General features: G+C 37.2%; 1 protein-coding gene across 1 annotated transcript in view; it reads left to right on the top strand.

Moving 5' to 3' along the window:
- The window catches only part of LOC140166055 (R-spondin-2-like), a 53,404-nt gene extending 29,822 nt beyond the window's left edge, over nucleotides 1-23,582 (top strand). Inside the window, exons 2-5 of the mRNA XM_072189433.1 lie at nucleotides 11,481-11,651; nucleotides 16,435-16,584; nucleotides 19,834-20,019; nucleotides 20,888-23,582. Of these exons, the coding sequence (XP_072045534.1) occupies nucleotides 11,481-11,651; nucleotides 16,435-16,584; nucleotides 19,834-20,019; nucleotides 20,888-21,096 (716 nt within the window). The 3' untranslated portion in view covers nucleotides 21,097-23,582. The remainder of the gene's footprint in view (nucleotides 1-11,480; nucleotides 11,652-16,434; nucleotides 16,585-19,833; nucleotides 20,020-20,887) is intronic.
- Nucleotides 23,583-23,844: the final 262 nt, after the last annotated feature.

The following is a 23,844-nucleotide window of genomic DNA, read 5'->3' as shown; positions in this document are numbered from 1 at the left end:
CGTATAGCTCAATTGATAGAGCGTCAGACTTTGGAACTGAAGACATGCTGAAGAGAGCATGGTCCGGGTACCGGTTCCGTTTTTTCATTCTCGTTTAATTTTAACTTTTTGACATGTTCTTTTTATCTTTCTTCAAATCTACCTTTCTACTTTTAATTTTAGGTGCGTTTTTTTTTTTTTTTTTTAGTTTTTTTATAGTTTTTTTAGTAATTTTGTGGTTTTATAGAAACTAGTAAAAGCATTTATTCTAAATAATAGCGAAACCCACGGTTAGACAGATGTGTTTTAACTACTTGTCTGTCCTCGTCTTTGCAATACAAACCTATGTTGCACCTTTGTGCCATCCCAATTCTTGAGGTAGGGTGCGTTTTTGGCTTAAGCACGATTTTGTTTCTACTTGAAATGAAATCAAAATAAATATTGTTCTGTTGCCACAATTGCAGTTTTTTAAATAAAAAAAAATAGATGAGGAATAATAATTATTCCATATTTGAATCTATTGTCCCATCAAGAATAGAGTGTCTTCAAAAACTTCAATCAATTCATCTGACAAAGGAAACTATTCTGGTCATTCAATTTTGTTTCGCTTGCACCTGTTATATCACAGGCGTTGGTAGAGAAGGCACACTTCTCTTGTCTTCACCGAAGTAGTGATGTAAACACTAACATGAATAATTACCATAGCTAGCAATGGACATACACTATTTTTTGTTCCACTTGAACCCATACTATAGGCTATTCGCTGTCGATGTGACGTAATTAATCGGATTAACTACCATAGCAATTGATGAATACAATTTCGAATATATAGCCCTGCACTTCATCGTTCACGTGGCACCTATGCATTAAACCATAGTTGTCAAAGAAATGCTAATCACTCGCCATGTAAGATTAGTATTTATGAAAAGAGTGGTATTCAATCTATGTTTGGTGACATACGCGGCACACCATCAACATCCCTATATCTTCGTGTTAAAAATTGCCGTGGTAGTACGATAAATCCTCACGTTTTTCAACAACTACGCATGGTGATTTTGAGCTATTTTGTTCGAGATAGGCCGTGCGACTCAGGCTATGCATACAATTTGAGATTTTGAGAGCCGGCCACACTGTTTCTATTCTATGTTTTACGATTTTCGCATGATCAGTATATGGCTGGCCGTAACCGCCACAACGTGGAGCTGCTACGCGTAGCTTACTTTTCGCTTCGCGGAGCTAAATTGACCAATCATGTTAGATCTTTTCATTACGCGGAGCCAGTTGATGCATCATCGTTCCAGAGAGAAAACTCTTGCCAAAATTAATGTTTACTATGTGGATTTTAAATGAATCGAATGTAAATAAACCACAAACAGTTGTACAGGATCAATACCATTGTTTGATTAGTGTATAGTCAATGTTACCTTGCATGCATGTGCCATGTGTGTGGCGTGTTTGTTTGTTTGTCTACTGTGTCAGGCCAGGATCACTGACACCCACGGTACTGATACTGTCATACTATCACGGTGATCATATTGTTGAATGTTGTTGACTTTAAAATAATCATGATGCAGTCATGTCTACAGTAGAATTCACCACGACCTTTGAAGGACTTAAACCCCATTAAAAGCTATTAAACCAAGATAACACTCAATGAAAACAGCTCAACTATGTTACATCAGATCTTCTCTGGTTAAATACACACTGCACTTGTGTCTGTTTTACCTGTGCAATGAACAATGAGCTGGTATTATAGTTTCAGTTGGGTGAATGAGTATAAAGCGAACGCAAGGTAACAATACTGTCTGGGCTTTTGTTTACGAAATGAGACAATAGTCTGCTTATTGTTAACCAGCGTTCTTGAAAATGAGAAGCATAATGGTTTGCAGACTTAACACGGTTTAGAAATAATTTGTTCATATTTTTGGTGTTATCTGTCGTTTACATATCCTTCCTAAAACACAAAAGTACCAATATTTCCAAACACCTAAATTAGCTAAAAATTTAGGAAATGTTACAAAACTATATTTTCTAGAATTTCAGAGAATAGTTTAAATATTGACTGGTTATTTTTTACACAGTGACGTCATATAGGCAATTGCATAATACTTCTAACATACACTAGGTCACGCGTCAATGGTGAGCGCACTGAGTATTGTGTATAGGAAAACGGGCAGTACCGTAACTACAGTATGTATGGCCTACTACTAGTATATAAAGTAAATCCGAACTGGTTTGCTGAAGGTCGAATTCCGCAGGCCACGCCGCGCAAGATGTACAAATCAGCTCCCGGCGATACACTGCAGATCGCAGAATTGTGTGCATGGTTTACCACCACTCTGCCTAGCTATATAGTTGTGTACAATACTGTATGAGTTTCTTGTGAGTGCATGTCCATCTTAATAATAAGTCGGTTCGTACTTTTCATAAATTACTTTATCGTGACCGAGGATATCTTGCAACTACGTGAAGCTCGTCTGGCAAATTCTTAATGACTAAATTCGCTTCACGTAATGAGTAAGTCGTACTTGATTGGTCAGTTTTACCTCCGAGTAATGAAAAACTCTAACATGATTGGTCAATTTGGCTCCACGGAACAAAAAGTCAGCTACGCGTAGCAGCTCCACGTTGTGGCGGTTGCGGCCTACCATATCAGTATCCCATATGATATTTCTATTGTAAGAAAATTTTATTTGTTCTCACGTAAATCACAGGTTTCGTTTAAATGTACTAACTGGAAATTAAATGTACTAATTAGTGAGGGCCGCTATTTTGCTGTGGATATGTTTAACTGCAATTTTGATGTAAAACATTTGAAATCCGCTGTAAAAATTTTGATAATATTCAACTCTTTGAGAAAATTATTTTATAAAGGAATGCTGGTAAAACCAGGTGCAATACAATGTACATTATTGACACACTATCACGCTCTTTATCTTCGTCAATAATAGAATAATCGATTTCAATCGAATTGAATGCATGAGTTTGTAGTTGACTACTGAGCGACCTAAGCGATCGATTGCTAGCCAATCAGATAGAACTCCTTTTCTTGCGTTCAGTGAAATACCACTCGCCTGTCGCTCACTACCACTCGCCCGTCGCTCACCAACGGAGTATTAAATTTATATTTATCGTATAGGACGTCAACGGTGTGCGCGGGTGATTAGTGCAATCTGCTTGATGGTAGTTATTGCGATTATTACGTCACTTCGACAGCGAATTGTAGTATAGACGAATCCAACAAGCCAAGTGATGGTCAGAATTTATTCGGCCATTATACGCTGGTGAAGTTGCGTAATTAATCGGATTAATTACCATAGCAATAGGTGAAAACAATTTTGAACATATCGCGCTGCGCTACAAGCAGGTTACACTCATCACCTGTACTGTGTATGTCTGCAATCATAGATTGAATACAATACTGGTCTTTTCAAAGATCTTACAGGTGCAGCATGATATGGTTTAATGAAGAGGTACCGCCTGAACGTATCAGTGTATAACGCGGTATATTCAAAATTGTTTTCACCTATTGCTATGGTAGTTAATCCGATTATTACGTAACTTCGCCAGCGTATTGGAATAAAACAGGAGGATGTGAGTTCATAAGGGCAATGTCGGGGATAGGTCACAATCGATGTGGAGAGATGAGAGGTCCGACCAACAGCCATAGCGATTCAACTAATTCCAGCGGACGGTCTGTGGCTAGTAAGGAATCGTCTTTGACCACATGCGCAGATCTGTCTCGTCAGGAAGATATTTAATATCCCGAATTTATAATAGGCCTATGCCTACCAGTTCCATCGTATAACCGATCTGCTAGAGAATATTTGTTACCATGTTTAATAAATTCGTATTTATCGTATAATAAAATGTAGCCAAATGTATATTATGTGTCACACGGTTTTCTGCTGAACCACTAGCAGGCTATGTTACCACATCTATGACAATGACAAAGGTGAATTTTGATGATTTTTACGATCGTCCGGATGAGCAAATCACTGAATGGGTCTTTAGTTCCCTCCTCTCCTTATCCTGCCAATATTATATGAATCAAAGAAAAATAAAGAAAAATAAAATTAAACAAGAAAAAAAGACAAAGAAAAGAAACAATAAAAGAAAAACAATAGAATAAATTAAACTAAATATGAAAAAAAAATGATCACGAAAGGAGTCTTTAGAAAATGCAAGAAAATATAAATGAAAAGTTTGAACAATATTTTGTTTATAAAAGTTTGTGTGACCGTGATGAGGCTCGAACTCACCATCTTCCGATCTAAAGAACCAAAGTCTTATGCCTTGCCAAGTGAGCTATGCTCGTGAGATGCGAAATAAAGATAAAATAATACATTGTATACCTGCTTGTGTCGGTAAATGATTTGCTCAAATTCCATAATGATATAATATTGTGGAGGGCGCTAGCGTGAAATATGCTATCATCACAGTCGCTTCTATTCCTTATAGACGGGTTTCTACGGTATGCATGTTGTAGGGGCAAGGACTACAACTAGTGCTCTGAAAATTCAGCAACTCAAGGCAAGTAGTTATTGATTTATTGATCAAATACTGGTTTTCCCTCATTTTTGACTGTAACTCCACAACTGCTGTCTGTGCCGAAATAAAAATTTCCAGTGCAGTAGTTGTAGTCCTTGCCCCTATAATATACATATCTTACTTGTCACAAATGCGCTATAATTTTTGAGAAAAATGCAAAAATAGGCACAAATTTGGACAGGGGTGTAGTACCCCCTTAAGCCGCACATTTATTTCTAAATCTATATACCTCACTTTGTATGTGAATATTTTCAATCATCTAGGCAGATATAGGTCTAGTAAACACACATTTCAATTCTTTTCATCTAGGCTTACTCTTAGAGATGGTTACGGTATCAGGTCTCATCTGAGACTCGTCTAAGACGAATGGGCTTGTGGCAAACTGTTTACCCGAGATGAGACGTGATACGGTAGCCATCTCAAACAGTAAGTCAAGATGCACAGAATTAAACATCTTGTTTATTATACCTCGCTTTGATATTCATCAAGCACTGTGATATACAGGTAGGCTGCATGTTGGGCTATTCCAGTTAAAAAGCATACACCCCAATGAAGACATGACCTTAAACCTCCCACACAGGGGATGTTGATTTCAAATGGAATCATCCATCCATGGGGCGTCAACCTTGGGGGGGGGGCAGGGGGGACACTGAAAGGTGTCCTCCCATCTTTCGGCAAAATTACCCATTTTTTGTTCTTTTCAGCCTCTTTTTGACAATTCTGGCCGATTGTCCCCCTCACATTTCAAGCCGAATTGGCGCTAATGCATACAGGTATAACCTCGGGGACCAGGGGCACATGATCGAAAATATTTGGTGGGTATGCTCCCCCGGAATTATGAGGTGGTGGGTCTTTGTGAGCTGACGGCGTACCGATAAAAGGGGGTCTTTTGGAGCTGCGAACAAGTAAAATGGGGACTTTTGGAGCTGCGAACAGTTTCTTGAGTTTCTGGTTGAAAATTGCCTGAAAAAACCTTTCAGAGCTGAAATTATCAAAATCAAGGGTCTTTCGGAGCTCTATTTTGGTCAAATATATAGGGGGTCTTTCGGAGCTGCGAAATCTAAAACAGGGGGGTCTTTCCAGGGGAGCATACCCGTATGGTCATTTGTGTTGCGTGCCCCCCCCCTATAACCCCATTTGAAATTCACACTCCCTGAGTGGAAGATAAAGGTTATGCCTTTAATAGGGGGTGTATGGATTTCAACGGGAATAGCCCATTCATGATTGACACAAGGTGAAACCTCATATGATGTGACTCAACTCATGAAGCTAGTGCTCAACAGTTCCTTTACGTTTGATATGTTGACATTCAAAGACGATAAATAGCGTTACATTGATATGAATGGCGTTAATGATGACAAATCACAGTGATTATAATTATATTAATATTTATTGTTCCCTCAGGATAAATATATCCACATGTTGATTTATGTAGTTACTTCTGTGTATAGTGAAATTATATCAAATATTTTGACTTATATTATTACAATATAGTGATGACGACTGATTAATAATTGGAAATCATATCAAATATATCAACAAATATTATTACAATATAATTGTGATGACTTGTCTAATATGTCTATGATAATATTATTCATTATACATGACATAAGGCTCCCCATTCTAGAGCCCGAGCCCGAAAACTATTCGAAGGTGTATGTATACCAGCCAACACATGTGTTTCCACGACGTTCGCTGACCGTCGTATTACAATGTTATTTTAACGTATACCTGGACATGATTTAAAAAACCCTTTTTGAAACATTCGGCAATGACGTGGTCTTTACGTCTTAAACACGTACGAAGTTAACTTTCTGTAATTAATAACGTTGTTACAACGTTCGACCGGACTTATAGGGACGTTTGAAAAATACGTTCACAACTTGACATCAAAACAACGTCATAACGACGTTATATCAACGTCTGAAATAACGCTGTCACAACACGAATACGAGTTCACAAATTTACGTATTTACAACGTAGGTGACTTTTATACGACGTAGTAACAACGCAAATTGTTGGCTGGGTAAGTCCAACGTAGAATGCGTCCCCCGTATTCAGCAGACCACAAGTAGATACTTAACGTTCAACCAAACATCAGTAGCCACAGAGATTATACTGTTTTATCCCCTGTTTTATCGTATTGAAGTATGAAATAGCGGTTTCGGTCTACTATTTTAATAGAAAATCTACGGTGAGTAGAATGACTAAATAGTGGTACAAAACCCGGGCACAAAACCGGCCAAATCATAATTATGTTTCTTAATGTAAGTTTGTTTTTGCTGATATCATACCGTGTGAATGTAATGATTACTGGTCCAGAAATAGGTTTTTGTTTCTTAAATGCGACATGAATGAACTTGACATTGCAAAATATTTGATATTTTCAGCAATCATTGGCAATATGTCACGGTAACATTACGTGGCAATGGTATATATGAAGTGAGCTTAATCCGCGTAACATAATTATATAGAAATAGGACGCTTTCGCGTGAACTTGATAAGAGCTCTCTATAAAGTCTATCACTTCCACACTAATATTATGACGGATTAAATCGGTAAAACAGAGATGATACTCATTTCCTATATTTGCTTTGAAAGCGTGAAACTGTGATTAATAGGACAACATGCGCAGGGCCGGGAGAAGCAGGTTGCTAATACGACCACGTAATGCCGAAAGTTTTTGGCTGTTCTCCGCGTCGCCCGCGTGCCCGTATTTGACATGCAGATTCGACAAAATTATTGCAAGATTAACGTCTGGATCGCTGTTGTTTGAATAAATCTACATTTTTGAGATGAGAAACCTTAAAGTACAAGCCACAGCTAAAAACAACAGATGTGGAAATGAGAGTATAAACTGGCCAGTAGAATCTATAGAAGATAGGGCATACCAATTGCAATCCTACTATGGCACATTGGATGGCCCATGGGAAAGTTAGCCCACAGTTGCAAGACTACCCAAATAAATCTACTCGTGTTACGCTGATCTTTCCCTGGGAAATGGGGTTTCCAATTTGGGCCTTTAAGGGTGCACACCGGGTGTGCACAATACTAATAAATTTCCTATATACTTTGTGAACAAAATGGCCTCAAATGGTTCTACCTACCTTACGAAGCGACTCAATTTTTCGAAGTTTTATTTTCCTGAAAGACAAACAAACAAGCAAGTAAACAAACAAAAAGAAATATATTGGTGACCATTGAATTTTCGAACTACTGGACCGCGAAGAATAACTGGTTTGCTCATCCCATTTTCAGAATAGCGTCATGGAATAGCGTCACTTGTGATTTTACCTATAGAAACCGGCGCGCCGCGGCGTCTTGAAAAATACATTAAAAATCTGATGAATAAAAACACAGAGTCTTTCTCAATCTTGGCAGATGCTTGGATTCAAACCTACATTTAATATCTGTCACAAATGTTTCACAAAATCTGCAATTTTTTTTTGATTTTTGATATTTGCTCAACTTTTACCGAAATGTAAAAACACTGCATCGGGAGGGAATGCCTTTAGAGACATTATAAATCTTACGAAATATAAGTTTCGGTCATGATAGCTAATGACATTGTTAGAATAAGTATCATCTTTAGCTGATATTTGAAACCAATTTTATATACTTAAAGATTAAAACTGACATAAGTTGGATCAAAGGCAAAAGATGCGTTAAAAGATAGTGTGTGTGCCATCTCACAGGTGCGTAAGGGCTGATGATTCAAGTCACCCAAACGGGACCAAGCGGGCGGAAAGTCATGAAAGTGGTGCATCCAAAAAGTGTTCCAAATGGTCTTCAAATACCTAAACGATAATAAGTTTCAATGTTCAGCTATGAAAACAAACATTATACCATGTTATACCTAATTCTTATCCTACATATGTTAACATTGTCTGAGGATGATTCATGATGATCATGTATTTTTTTAAGAAATGTATATCATAAGCCTATAACTCCCTCCTAGGGACACTAACTGTGTTTAAGAGTGATGTTGCAAAATTATGATATTTTGTGAAAAGTCTGGGGATCACGTATACTTGTTTACGGTATGCTTATCATACTATGCTATTCTATTTGAAAAGCATACACCCCTTGAGAAAGACCCCTGAGAAAGAATTTGGAGAGTTGCAGCCAAATTCAAGTCTAGTCATTCCAGAATCTGTACTTTTGTACTTCTGGACGATTTTTGAATTCCAACATTGTCCAAAGCAAAATTTCCGAGGGGATTTCATACTTTTCACAAATATAGGAGTGCCGCCTTCCTCGCCGGGGGGGGGGGGGGTAACTCAAGTTTGATTTTGATAGGGGTGTGCCGCTGAGAATTTGAAACTGGACCTATATATACCAATTTTTCTAATTTTTCAAGAAATTTGGACCCATCGATATACCAAATTTCAAAAATTTTTGCTAGATTTAGGCAAAATTGGGCAATTTTCCAAAAAAAGAACATATACCAAAATTGTCCTAGAAAAAGGGGTCATTGATATATCAAAAGGATGAAAATGCTACCCATGTTTGTGGCACGTCCCCGTATGGTCATATGTACTGAGTACCCCCCCCGCTTCCTCAGGGAGGAGTGTAAAATTCGAATGGAATAGCCCATTAGCCTCAAAATATGCAACTTTTTTTTCAAGATCATGAAGATTGAAATCTTTGTAATATATTTTGCAGCGTCCCCTATCTCTACGCACAGCAAGGCCAGATATCCGACAAGTTGCCCCAACATGAGTGGGTTTCCTGAAGGATTACTGGGTAGTAGTACCTGCTGCCTAGGGGTAACCGGTGGTGAAGGGGCGGGGTAGCACTAAATGTCACGGCCGATTGGCTCATTGTCTCCTGGCTTACACAGATGAGATGTGAGAATATATGACAAATGTGACAGCCTAGAGGATGAAAAATAATTATTTATCATGTTTATCGTCTACATGTATATTGCCTGAAGAAAAAGATTTGTTTTCTTCTGAAAATTACCTGCTACCTTATTGTCATCTGAACTTCTGAAGTCGTGCAAAAAACAAAAAGAAGAAAAGAAAAAAAAGTGCAATGATTTATAGTGCGTTACGCTCAACGCCTAGACGTTAATCCACAAGCCTCAGCACACTTTATAGGTTGTCGCTGACCACTAGGCCCCATAGCATTCCATAAACCATTTAACAACAACTCAGGGACTTTGCAGCTTCAAGAGCGCACACCCTAGACATTCCACAATTGACCTTGAAAACCAGGATCAGGCTCCCTGAGTTTCGTACGGGTCAAATAACTTAACCTCTATTCTAGTATTGCTTAATGTCATGAATATTAATTATGATATCCCAATTATTACAATCGCATATTGCTGGCCATTTAGCTCATAACGAAATTTCACAACGCGTTATCATGATCATCGTTATGACCTTAATGGCTTGCCATAAGCACATACACATACGTATTAGAGCCATAACGTTAACCCCAATCCGACTAGAACTCACTAAATCTCACGAAAAGCCCCGTGGCTACATGTCGGTGATCTTCTGCTTGGCACGGCATGCGAGGGGTTTGAGTTCGAATCCCGGGGGTACCAAGTGACATCTTTTTTCATCTCATCCTTTTCGTTTCTTCTTTCCTTTTCCATTTCCAAAAAAACCATGGTTTCTGTTAGGGTTAACACGATTAAGCAACTACTTCGATGTGGATGAAGTGGCGGTCAAGAAAAAAAACACACATTTTAATTTATTGATCGCCCAAATCTGGGACAAACATCTGATTATTTTTCTTTTACATATTTTGGCAGGTTTTCTACTCTAGCACTTTAAGTTCAAACTTGGAAGGCCTAAATACATCTCTGAAATCACAGACACTATGCTGAAATACAACTGTTGCCGGTACAATCTTTCAAAGAAAAGACAAAAAGATAATAATTATGCCGATACATTTTTCCTAACATGACCAAATTACAGTTCCGATCTGTAGGCGTTTTTTACAGTCTGACATAGACATGCTATGCAATGGCATCATTCATCGGGAATCATAACCTGACGATTGATATGATAAAGAAATGTATAAAATAATGTTAGTAGTGATCAGTAAGTCATGTCTCAATTGAAGACCTGAGCGCAAGAAGATCGTAAGTCCACTTGGCCCCTCAACATGTATACACTAAAGTTACGTATAGTTTCTTAGGGTTTTATAATATTTAATACATGTTCCAGGGTGAAAACATCATGAAAGGTTGTGAAAGATTTGCTTTGGCCCCTGAACATGTATAAAACATTACCAAACTATACAAAACTGTACCCAACTTGAGTGTATACATGTTGAGGGGCCAAGTGGACTTACGGTCTTCTTGCGCTCATGTCTTCAACTATGAGTGATGAGGCACTTTGACTCATCACCATCACCTTGGTCGAGTCTGTATCAGATCATAGCTGACCGTGTTGAGATGGTGTGCGATCCATGCTACTTCCACATTTAATTCCACAGTTGCTCTTGCATGACGTGAAGCTTTCTGATGCATGTGTGGACATTGTGCGAAGATGATATTTTTTTTTCTTTAAAATAATGAAATAATATTTCTAACAAGAATATGATTCCACAATTTAAGGTTTCTTTTAGGAATTCAAGAATTGGCATAACCAGTGGCGGCGCTATGGGGGGGGGCATGGGGAGCAAATTCCCCCAGTCAGAACTCTTGCCCCCTGTCCCCCCAGTAAAAACCCAAAATTGCGAAAAATTTACTTTTTACGGCAATTTTGCGCAAAATGTGTTGATTTTGCCCCCCCCCCAAAAAAAAATTCACTTTGCCCCCTCAAATTTCCTGGTGCCGCCGCTGGGCATTGGAAGGACACGTCTTTTCTAGCGATAGCCTTTTCTTTGATAAACTTTTTCTAGGCTGTTGGCGACTATGTTTTACCTCTAGGCCTACCTACAACATTTTACTTTAATCATACTTTTTCTTTCTTATAATATTTATACAGGGTGTCCACAAGGTTGCTTATCATGTTCATCATACAACGGTTGTGTCACCTGCAAACCACAGTACTATTTGTTACTTTACCGAAGTGGTATGAAGCATATAGGCATCTGTACTCACGCCTGTCCTGTCGGTTATTATCCTACCAGAGGACATGATATTGGAAGATGTCTAAGTAAGTATACAAATGTGTCAATGATTCATTCTCGTTATTGCTTTCGCATAGTGACGAATCCAAGATGATTGCCCGTTCTAATATACAAACTGTAGAGGGCGATATTACCGATTTTGTTTTCAGAGCAAAGCCGTTTGTGCATTGGTCACAAACCGTGCACATGCAGCGAATCGCGTAAAGGTCCGTTCATACTACCACCGCATTTGCGATGCGTTGCTTTGCGATGCGGTGCGTTGTCGCACTGCATCGTACTGCAAACTACTGCATGCGATATCGCAATGAAGTTAAATACATTTTAACTTGGAAATGCGACGAGTTGCGTTGAGTTGCGGCAAAAGTAATCGATATATCAGCATCGCAAAGCAACGCATCGCAAATGCGGTGGTAGTATGAACGGACCTTAAGGCACTTCAAGGGTTTAATTATAAGTTTATAAATACATGTAGTATGACATTTCTTAGTATGTGGAAATCACAACACTCCTATCTTAAAAACGAACAACATTCGAACCTTATAAATATAGATTTTAATCTTCCGCTCCTCTTTTAGCGTATCTCTGTAGCTCAGTTGGTTAGCATTGCATTGATTTGATTAGAGCGTCGTTCTAGTAGTACGAAAGTCACCAAGCCTGTTTTAACCTGGGTAAACAAACAAACCTTTTGGGGGCCTAAAGATTTAAAGATCTGGCTAAAAGTTATTTTTCCGTCCTAGTATCAACCCAGAGAACAAAGTATAATATTTTGACCGAGCCCTATTTTAGAAGTTTGAGAAAATGAAATTGTTATTTATCAAGTTGAGAGGTAGTTGTCGAGCATATAGATTTAATTATGTTTTTAAAACTATATATCAAGTTCGGTATAGTATGTGCATATTCGCTGGTCACAGTATCGAATCGATAACGTTGATCGGGATGAAAGTACACGCACGCGTACAAGGGCGGTTTGTTGGTATACACTGGCGACTCAACCGCGAAAAAGCATTGGCGTTTAACTTGAGATGAACCAAAGTAGGATAGGCCGTAGTCGTTATATTAATCCAACCAAGACTCATTTTTAGCATTGATTACCCTTTAGTAAATGGACTGACTGATAAGATGGCGGTGTGTTTAAATAAAAGAAATGCCATTAATAATATTCTTTCAAAGTAGATTTATCCTGTATTGCAAGAAATCAATTTGAGATACCAGAATGTAATTTACTTTAAAGCCTAGATTTACATGAAATCCATTTGCGGATAAATAATTAAAATTAAAAGTATTTCAAAAACGATACTTGGGCATGTATAAATAAGACTAATTTGCTTTGACTGATCCGTGTATTATTGCAAGATGCCTTAAGATGTAAGTCGCTTGTAAGTGTATATAGACAGAAAGTCAAATGTTTATTTAAAACTTAATCGGGCGTTTTGGTCAGATACACTTTTTGCAGTTTGAGGGATATAAGAATGGTGCTCTCGTATTCGCATGCATGTGCTCTTGGTGTTTTAATATCGAAAGTTGAGAACCAGAAAGTCTTAACTCACAACGAAATACATTGTGAGTTTAGACTTTCTGGTTATCAACCCTGATACATGTCGACTGCTCAGTGCCAAAAGTGGGTAAGTGCAATGTGTAGCTGCCATTTGTAGATGAGTACAATATACTCTTTGTATATTGCTAAATGTTCATAGGGCAGCTATTACACTTACCCACTTTTGGCACTGAGCAATCGATGTAAGATGTAGGGTATAAGAAGCTTTATTTCCTTTAAATCTACCGTGAGGGATTTGTGGCGCAGCAGTACGGGCTGAGACTCACAATCGGAGGATTGCGGGTTCGAACCCCGGCGCGGCGGTACCATCGTGTTGTGCACTTGTACATTGCGCTTTATCTCATCTGTCTCACCTACCCAGGTGTAATGCGTAGCTGCTAGGGTATACTTACAATCAAAGTGCTGAGAGGAGCTGCACTATTTACGGTTGCACCCTTCTAGAGGCGATATGATTCGGATGTATCACAGTAGCATAAATTGTGATAACGTGATTTGAACAAGGTTGTAAACGTTATACAAATGCCGAAAATTATTTTATTTGCTTATACCTAAAATCCGTCAGTCAGGTATCAATATACTATATAGTAATTATTACTAGGTGAAATTATTTGCAAATTCATATTTTAATACAGATTACCATTGACACTATAGTTGTTTCAAATTTGATGGTATTGTTTAAAGAGTTACTTTTTCCAAACACAATTTTACCATGTTTACAGTCCTTAAATGTGTTTGTCAACTTGTTACAAGCGATTACATTTGGAATAAACTTATGAAGAAATTCGTCTATCTCTTGATTATAGACTAAATACATCATAGGTCATTTTACATGCACTAATCTCAACTTTCAAATCACCAAGAAAGCGTTCAATAGCATAATTCAAACTTGAATTCATAGGGATCGTATGACGCATTTGAAATCGGGTGGTCCAACAAATCTTTGGTGAGACACATGGAAGATGTATGCAAGTCTAATCATGCTAGTTGGACTAAAAGTATGGCTAGAAAACTTTGGCTAACTTTGGCTAACTACTGGGGTCCATTTCACCTAACTTTACGAAGCTTCGTAAGTCTCGAGATCGTTCGTAACTTCGTAAGTTTAGTGAAATGAAACTTAAAGTTACGAACGATCTCGAGACTTCGCAAGTAATAGGGATTTTCTACAGGGACCCTTCGGAAAGTTACGTCTAGTATTGGGTATTCGTAACTTATGAACTTTACGGTTACTGGAGTTACGAAGGGTTAAAAGTTTAGTAAAATGGACCCCAGGAATGTCTTTCATTTCATGATTCAGTGTTTAAATTGTTTCATCTTCCTCACTGTCTCTGCCCATTTGTGTGTCTCTCTGTCTGCCTGTCTTGCACTAGACGCTGCCTAAATCGCGACATTGTCCAATACTTTCAGCAATATCACCAAGTCATGAACGTATTTGCTATCGCAATAATGGCATGCGGAAGTTGAATGCACTGACGAATTCACAACATTTTCCAAGATTTCGACAATATTTAACGTCAGATACTCTCTACGAACCATGTGTTGCCGATATGGCATACCATAGCCAAGTTGATAGCACTGCCGAAATCACAACATTTTGCTGCGATTTCGGCAATATTTGGAGTCAGCAAGTCTCTGCCAAAGTACTAGTACTATGAACTTGATGATGCTTTGATACCAACATTTATAGCACTGCCAAAATTGCCACGATTAAGCACTTTTTAGCATCAATAAGTCTCTATAAGCCTATACTTTGCCGAAATAATAGCATGACACAGTCAAGTTGATATAGCATGGCCGAAATCGCAACATTTTGCTATGATATCGGCAATATTTAGCATTGGCCAGCAAGTCTATATGAACCTGTGTTTTGCCTAATTATGGCATGGCAACGTTTATGTAACTGCCGAAATCGTTACATTTTGCGACGATTTCGCCAATTTTTGTATGAACATGGCTGTCAAATTTAAGTTGATTGAACAGCCGAAATCGCGACATTTTGTCATGATATTGGCAATATGTACGATCAGTAAATCTCTATAAAAAATATCTGTGCCGAAATAATGGCATGCCAAAGTTGATTGCAATGCGCGGAAACCACGACATTTAGACATGATTTTTACAATATTTAGCATCAAGTCTCTACAAGCATAATAACCATATGCTTTGCCGTAATAATATGGCACGTCACAGTCAAGTTGATTGTACTGCCGAAATCGCGACATTTTGCCCTAATATCGGCACTTAGCTTAGCATATTTAAGTAAACATAATGTTTGTGCGGAATTTAAGGTTTGACAAAGTTAACTGCACCAAAATCACGATATTTTTTCACGATTTCGGTAACATCAGTCTCTCTATAATATCAACTAATGTTTTTCCCGAAATAATGCAAAATTTAATTTGCACTGCACTGCCCATGCTTCCAGAATCGCGAAATTTTGTCACAATTTTGCTCCATAGATTGATAGCTGGTTGCCGTGATATAATTTAAGGTTTCGAAGAGGTGGTACTATACACCCCTTGATAAATGTGTGACTATTTTTGCATTTCCTCAAAAAATAATAACACACTGGTAACAAAAGTGATGTAATTATAGGGGCAAGGAATCCAGTTACTACACTGGAATTTCAGTGACTCAAGACAAGCGGTACGTTATTTATGATCGAAAATAGGTACCGCTAGAATGTACCTCAAATTTCAGTGAAGGATTCCCTGCCCCAATAATATACATAACTTTTGTTACCAGTGTGTAGTTATTTTTTTTAGAAAAATGCAAAATTAGTCACAAAATTGATCAGGGAGTGAATTACTACCTTATGACGTACCCCGGGGGTCACTCCATTGAGGCCTGTACACCATCCGCGATAATCGACTTTTGAAAAGCACCCTAAACAAGGATTTAACCCTTGACTAAAACAATACCCTAAACAGGGATTTTATTCCTTGCATTAAATTTCATACCCTAAATTTCATTTCCGCGTATTAGCAATTGCAATTTTGCTACCCTTTTTCCCAATATTTCATGTTTTTGACACCCTAAACGCGTTACGCGCGTATCGTGCTTACCCACGAAAAACTACCCTTTTTACGCGTTTTCATTATCGCGGATGGTGTACAGGCCACAATGGGAGTGACCCCCCCCCCCGGGACGTACCGGAATAATTAGCTACTAGCATTCACTCATTATCTTATCAATTAAGCTATAAGTACAAAATTATGAGTTAATGTTTATACCCTTTCTTTTCTTCCTTTTTACAGAATGCCATGTTGATAATTGTGATATTTGTTATGAAAGGATGTTTTGTGCCAAATGTAATCCCGGTTTTTATTCACACCGTGGTAAATGCTATGAAAAGTGTCCGGATGGGATGTATGAAGAAAAGCAAACAGGGGATTGCAAACCTACCAGTAAGTATAAGCACTAAGGGACGAAATCAAAACTCAACCGGTGGTCAGCCGCCGGTTCCGGGCGGTTCCGTTCCGTCCGGACGGAACCGGCGGTCAACCGCCGGTCGAGTTTTGATTTCATCCCTAAGTAACATAACATCGGCAAATTGGGCTATTCCAGAAATTAAAGGCATTCCCCCTAAAGAAAACATGGGATTCCCAAAATTTTTCACCATTTTTTTGCTCTGGGAATTTTTTTCCAAAAAAATGGTTATTATTCTCACAACCTTAAAGAAGACATGGGAAGAAAAAGATGCCTTTTTAGGCTTGGGAATTCCCAAAAATGTTGACAACAATTTGCCCGTCTTTTTTAGGGTCACTGGGAATTCCCAATATTTTTAAGCATTTCTTTTATCAAAATTAGAATTCCCAATTCTTTTGGATACAATTTTGTTCTAAGAATTCCCAAAAATTTATGGTATACAAATTCACATGTCTTCTTTTTTTTTTTTGGGGGGGGGGGGGTGCCATTAATTTCAGGAATAGCCCATTGCATGGTTGGGTCGGATTGAAAAGAAGCGTGAACATCCCAGCAAACACAAAACGTTTTCGACATCATTCGCAAAAGGTTATAAAAGATTGTCAGAAAACGTTTAAATGTCGGGTTATATAGGTATAAAACGTTTGCATAACATTAAATAACATTTGTTGGTAATTTACTGCACAGCAAACACAAATGTTTTACAGAAAACATTTAAATGTCGGGTTATATAAAGGGTATAAAAACGTTTTAATAGCATTCCAACAACATTTTTGAAAACCTAGTACAAATCATTCTAAACAGAATGTTTGTTCTAAGAATTCCCAAAAATGTATGGTATACAAATTCACATGTCTTCTTTTTTTTTTTTTGGGGGGGTGCCATTAATTTCAGGAATAGCCCATTCCATGGTTGGGTTGGATTGAAAAGAAGCGTGAACATCCCAGCAAACACAAAACGTTTTCGACATCATTCGTAAAAGGTTATAAAAGATTGTCAGAAAACGTTTAAATGTCGGGTTATAGGTATAAAACGTGTTCATAACATTAAATAACATTTGTTGGTAATTTACTGCACAGCAAACACAAATGTTTTACAGAAAACATTTAAATGTCGGGTTATATAAAGGGTATAAAAACGTTTTAATAACATTCCAACAACATTTTGGAAAACCTAGTACAAATCATTCTAAACAGAATGTTATTTTGGGGTTGAAAAAATATTTTGCAAAAAATGTTTGCCCAAAATATTTACAATAACGTTTTAAAATGTTTTCACGACCTTTATATAACCCGACATTTAAATGTTATTAAAACGTTTTGTAAAAAACATTTTAAGAACATTTCTGTGTTTGCTGGGTGCAAATATTTTAACATAATGTTAGTTAAGTGTTGACAAAATATTTGGCGAAAAATGTTTGCAAAAATAGTTTACAATGACATTTCGAAAACATTTTAAAGATATTGTTGTAGGGTGTTTTCATACAAAACGTTTTAAAACGATTTGATGACCTTTATATAACCCGACATTTTAATGTTATTAAAACGTGTTTACCTAAACCAAAACCCAAAATATAACTGATTTAAAACGTTTTAAAAACGTTTTTGTGTTTGCTGGGATGGTGAAAGGGATGGGTACAAATTCATGCCGTTGGAGGGAATAAAACCGGGCATTTCGTATGGGGTACTGGTTCGACATTATGGTGGGGGTCTCTTTCCTGGGGTCTCTTTATAAAGTTATCATGGGTATAGTACTAAGATTCGAGTGTGTTTTGTTTGTTCTTTCGTTAATTTTGCTTGTTTGTTTCTTATCATGTGCCGTTCAATTGATTGCATACACACTATCAAGAGCTATCTTAAGAACCACTGAACCAATACTAGGCTTGTTTGTACTCATTTTAATGCATTTTTCATGCTGATTCCAAATCTGGTCATGAAAATTTACAATTCTGACATTTTTGAATTAAAAGAAAAATTGAAACTTGTCGTCTGCAGTCGACAACCGCTTGGAGAGAGTTAACAATCACACAATCAGGGTGTTTTCCATTATGATCAATTCCATGATAATCAAAGGGTGACTATATGGTGTCCCCGATCGGGCAATGGGAGTGACGACGTTCAACCCACTTCCAGGTCTTCTGGGGTCATATGGGAACCACTTTTAGTAGACAGTTAATTCCTGTGTTACTTTGCTTACAAACGGTTTCATTTATTTTTTGATGAGTAATTTTACCTGGCTCGATAATAGTACTTTATATCACATTAGGTTGTAAACCTCGGAAAAAGAATTAGATCTGACATATTGGTGGTTTTCCCGTTTAGTATGTATAGCGCGAATAATAAACAAGTATTTAATACTTAAATGCAGTAAATACATCCATAAGAAGCTATATGACAATCTCCGAGGGAAAGTTCTTGAGGTTTTCCGGGATGGTAGTCGGGAAGACTCTGTGGCGTCCCCTGTTTACTGCTGTAGCCTGTAGGCCTACCTATGGTGCCATTCTCAAGATGTTGTCCCCAGCCAAATAAATGACCTTTCAAATGTTATGTTTCCTTTAAATGCGATGTTGTAAACCTTTTCCGAAACGGATCAATTTTACTCGGGTATAGCCCTTAATTTCTTGTTTTGACATCGTATTGTATCGGTTTAATTCAATTTAAAAGTTCTTTATCTATTCTCGGTTACAGTGTTTGAAAATAATCGCAATCAGTACTGGCTTTTAATTGTTCGGCAGTACATACGGTATACGTTGATCTGGTTTTCGCATACAATAAATTTTTGACTATATTTTGCATTTTTGTCAAAAAATAAATAACACACTGGTAACAAAAGTTATGTTATTATATAGGGGCAAGAAATTCCGTTACTACACTTGTTTTCAGTGACTCAAGACAAGCGGTACATTATTTATGATAAAAAAAGAGGTATCATTAGAATGTACTTCATTTCTTAACATATGAACCACTTGCCTTGAATCACTGAAATTTCAGTGAAGTAATTGTATTCCTAACTTTTGTTACCAGTGTGTAGTTATTTTTTGAGAAAAATTAGTCATAAAATTTATCAGGGGGTGTAGTACCACCTTAAAGTGATATATAACATTATATATGGTAACATTATTGTTTTGCGGATACAAACTTGAAATCATGAAATTCTGATGAGGTGACCTATAAATCCCAAAAATATGAATTCCTTTATTCTTTAATAATGATGTTTTTCTTTTTCCCCAGCCGACTGTGAGGTTGCAGAATGGAACGACTGGGGCCCGTGTATGAGAGAGGGTAAAACATGCGGCCGTAAATGGGGAGAAAAGATTCGAACCCGGGATGTTACTGTTTTTCCCACAAAACAAGGACTACCCTGTCCTGGCTTGTTAGAGGCTCAGAAGTGTAAAGTCAATCCAAGGTTCTGTCCAGGTAAATACTCTGTAATGTCAACATGAATTTTGTTAGATGATTTACTTCTGAAATGAGGCTCATGCAGTGCACCAATAAAGAAGACTTGCTGGAAGATGTTCAAACGCGTGCCTTATCGGGGTGAAGGGGGGAGGGGGCGGGGGGGGGGGCAGGGAGGCGATTTTAGTTCCTGTAACATCTCAAAGAAAAAAAATCCCGTATTCTGAGTAGGCCTACTGTTTAAACACGCACGCACACATTAGGTAGTATAAAATAGTGTAATAAATGTGTATCAACATTCACTTCAAATTGGCCGAAAAATGCTCACATAAAAAATCGTCTCCTCACCCCCTCGTCCAATAGGTATACGCCGCGCCACTAAATTAGATGTCTTATTATTCTAAGTAATAATACCTTGCCTTAAACTGTAAGAAATACGTTTATATTTTGCAAAATGTCTTTTTGTAAAAAAACTATTGCCAAATTCTTGTATTTGGTCAATACCATTTTACAATGAAGCTCCGAAGATCTATAAAGCAGTACTTTGACATTCTAATTATACAATTAAATTTTGCGTAATAGGCCTATGTATTTCAATATTTTGTGGAGTTTTCTGTCCTAATATAGCTTTGATCACAATATTTCAAAATAGGCCTAAAACTGAATTCTTTGGCCTTTATTTCAACATGGTTCAAATGATAAACTTTGGGGTTCTAGTTATGATCAAGAAATAAATCGATCAAGTTCGAATTTGTAGATTTAATTTCAGATAATGGGTTTAACGTGGCCTTAAAGCCGAATGTTATTGATGTTCGTACATGCTTACGATAATATTCAACAAAAAAAACACATTATTATTTCCTTTATTTCTGTTTTCTTGCATTTTTAGAGCCCACAGAAGCACCAGACAAAGACACGGACAAAGACGACAGCAAGAAGAAAAAGAAAGACAAAAGGAGAAGGAAACGAAAGAGAAAGAGGAAAGGAAAAAGCAATAGTAGAACTAAAGTTTCAAATGACAGAGATAACAAACGAACATCTACACGAAGAAATAAGGATAAATCACGAGATAGGACTATGAGCTCGCTGATTTCTTGAATAAAATTAATAAACCTATTATAAGGTTATATATCTTTCAGTACAAGCGTTAAGCAATATGTTTTTTTGTATTATGATTATTGTGGCGTATTCCCACCAGTGTATTCCATGCATGATGACACCAATAATGACTGAATATTATGCTGTTGGTGAGAAGGACCCTGGGATGGCGTGAACTTCATGATCGCAGTGCTTTAGCCAAACTCTTCATAACTGTGATTTTCACTTCTAAGCAGTTTTTAATGATTATGACATGATATTTATTATTCAAACTGCTAAAGAAATCAATGGATGTACAAAAGTCAACCATGATATAATGTAATTATGTTCTTTTTGGATTTTGTTCTGGATTTTAATCTGTTGTTGATGGTCGAGAGTTTGGAAGGACCCATAAAGATTTCCTACGGCGTTTGTAAAGGTATAGCTATCGTGGTCCAATGTCCAATCTCTGGCGGGTTTTGTGCACCTGGGCGAATGGACCATGATGTGGTGCTCCATGACTCCATCCTTCGTAAAGACGTTTATCACCTACCACCATCTCTATTGAGAAGCACACCTGCACATTATAGGCCCTACATTGTATCAGTTTCGGAAGGAGGGGGTTAACCAAATATATTCCCGTATGCGATTGGACCATCGAGCACCACTAATAGTGGGAGCCTCTGTGGAACCAAGCTCACGTGGCTAATGGACCATGATGGTGCTCCATCCTTCGGAGAGGATAACATACCAGCTATGTATATCTATAGAAGCACTCCTGTATATTCCGGTATGCGATGGGACCAACGAGCAACAATAAATAGTGGGAGAGGGGTCGGCCGAGAAACGAAACTATCATGGAAACTGTAGTTTCATTTTAAAGGACGCCATCGATGATCGATCTTTTGTGTTGTTACCAAAAAGAGTAATGTCATTGTTGGCGGCGCTATTAAGCATTCTATTTTAGCAGCAAAGGGTAGCGGGAGAAGTTTGGAAGTAAAATAGTAAATCCTTGATTTGAAAGAATAATAAACATATGAACTGAGTGTTACAAATGTACTCACTCAGCATTTGCATAATAAAATGTACATAAATATACATACAATGTGAACAATTATTCATTACATGTATATTTTGCAAATTGTAAAGAACAATTATTATTATTATTATAATTATTATGATAGCATTTTTGCCTATACAACATGAAGGGAAGTACTGCAGACCCGGACTGCAGAGGTCTCACGTACAGAACATGTCAAAAAGAATTACCGCCAGAAAATAAATTATGATCGGTCTAATCATCAAACTCCATTAACCATGTCAAAAGTTGGAAATTAAAATTGTGGTGTGATTTAATTCATAAAACAACGAAGTTCGGATGTTCTACTGAATTAAATATTAAAATGCAGCTTGCAAGTCTTGTTTTTATCATTGAGAGATCACTCAAACGTTCAGTTCTACGTAATTCTTTCTGACACAGTCTGTGTAGGGGCTATATAGTAGGACAGCACAAACAACAGGGTTAATTCGCAATCACACTTACAAAAAGTTATAAAAATGTTATTAACGTGTTTTGGGCGTCGGACTGGGCCAGTACTGGTTGTAAACTGGACAAGTAAAATTACCATTTGAAGCTTGCTCTCTTTTCTTCCCCTTTCTCTCTTTAATACTCTTTAATGACTACCACTCTCTTACCCACACACTGGCACGTTCAGCCAGAAAATATAAATTTGTCCAGTTTACAACCAGTACTGGCCCAGTCCGATGCCGGTGTGCAAACATGAATCGGCCCAATACCGGTGTCCAGTATCGGCCAAGTATTGGCCCAGTACTACAATGTGTGCTGGGAATAGACGTCCAGTTATATAAAGATCAGAAAGCGTTTTTAAAACGTTTGATATGAAAAACACTAAAACAACAATTTTCAAATTTTGTCAAAATATCATTGTAAAATATTTTGGGTAAATATTTTGGCAAAATAGGCCTATTTTGTCAGCACTTAAATAACACGATGTTTGAATGTTTTACAGCAAGTTTTCAAATCTGTTTTTAAATGTTATTAAAACGTTTCATACTCTTTAGGCCTATATAACCTGACATTTAAACGTTTTCTGTAAAACATTTTTGAAAAAAAAAAAGTTTTTGAATGTTATTAAAACGTTCTAGGTCTATATAAAAAACGTTTTCTGCTATAAAACGTATTTGGTTTACTGGCCGAAACCTATCTCTGATTCTAACTTACAAGGATATAAAAATAAATCCTTAAGGTTGCAACTAGGGACAAATCAATTTCAGATTTAAAATTAATCTAATAATAGATTTGAATTTAAAATCTTTAAGATTTGATTTTAAATCTGTAAGATTTAATTTTAAATCTAATACTTGACAGTTCTAGTGGTATGCTTACGTTCATGGCATGTACCATTACAAAACTTCACGGCCATATAGCAGGATCTATTTGACAAGTCGGACACCTCTCCATAAAAAAAATGAACCTTCATTATGCATGCTTTTTATATGAAATATTACAGACATAATAAAATCTGCTTTTGGTTTTGGTTGCATATTTTGTTGGAAATACGTTGTTGTTGTTTGTGTGCAAGTGATTTGTTAACAATACACTGCAAAAACTGTGTCTATAAAGATTGAACACTTTTTTATCCTCGATTTTTACCCCATATAAAAAATCTAAACACCGATGTTAAACGTCAAAACATCAAGTGTTTTTATCTAAACACAAGACATCAAATTCCTGAACATGTTTAGCAT

This window comes from Amphiura filiformis, chromosome 12, assembly GCF_039555335.1.
Source record: "Amphiura filiformis chromosome 12, Afil_fr2py, whole genome shotgun sequence".
NCBI classification, from domain to species: domain Eukaryota; kingdom Metazoa; phylum Echinodermata; class Ophiuroidea; order Amphilepidida; family Amphiuridae; genus Amphiura; species Amphiura filiformis.
Note: the sequence above shows the minus strand (reverse complement) of the source record. Positions and strands in the feature narration are given on the sequence as shown.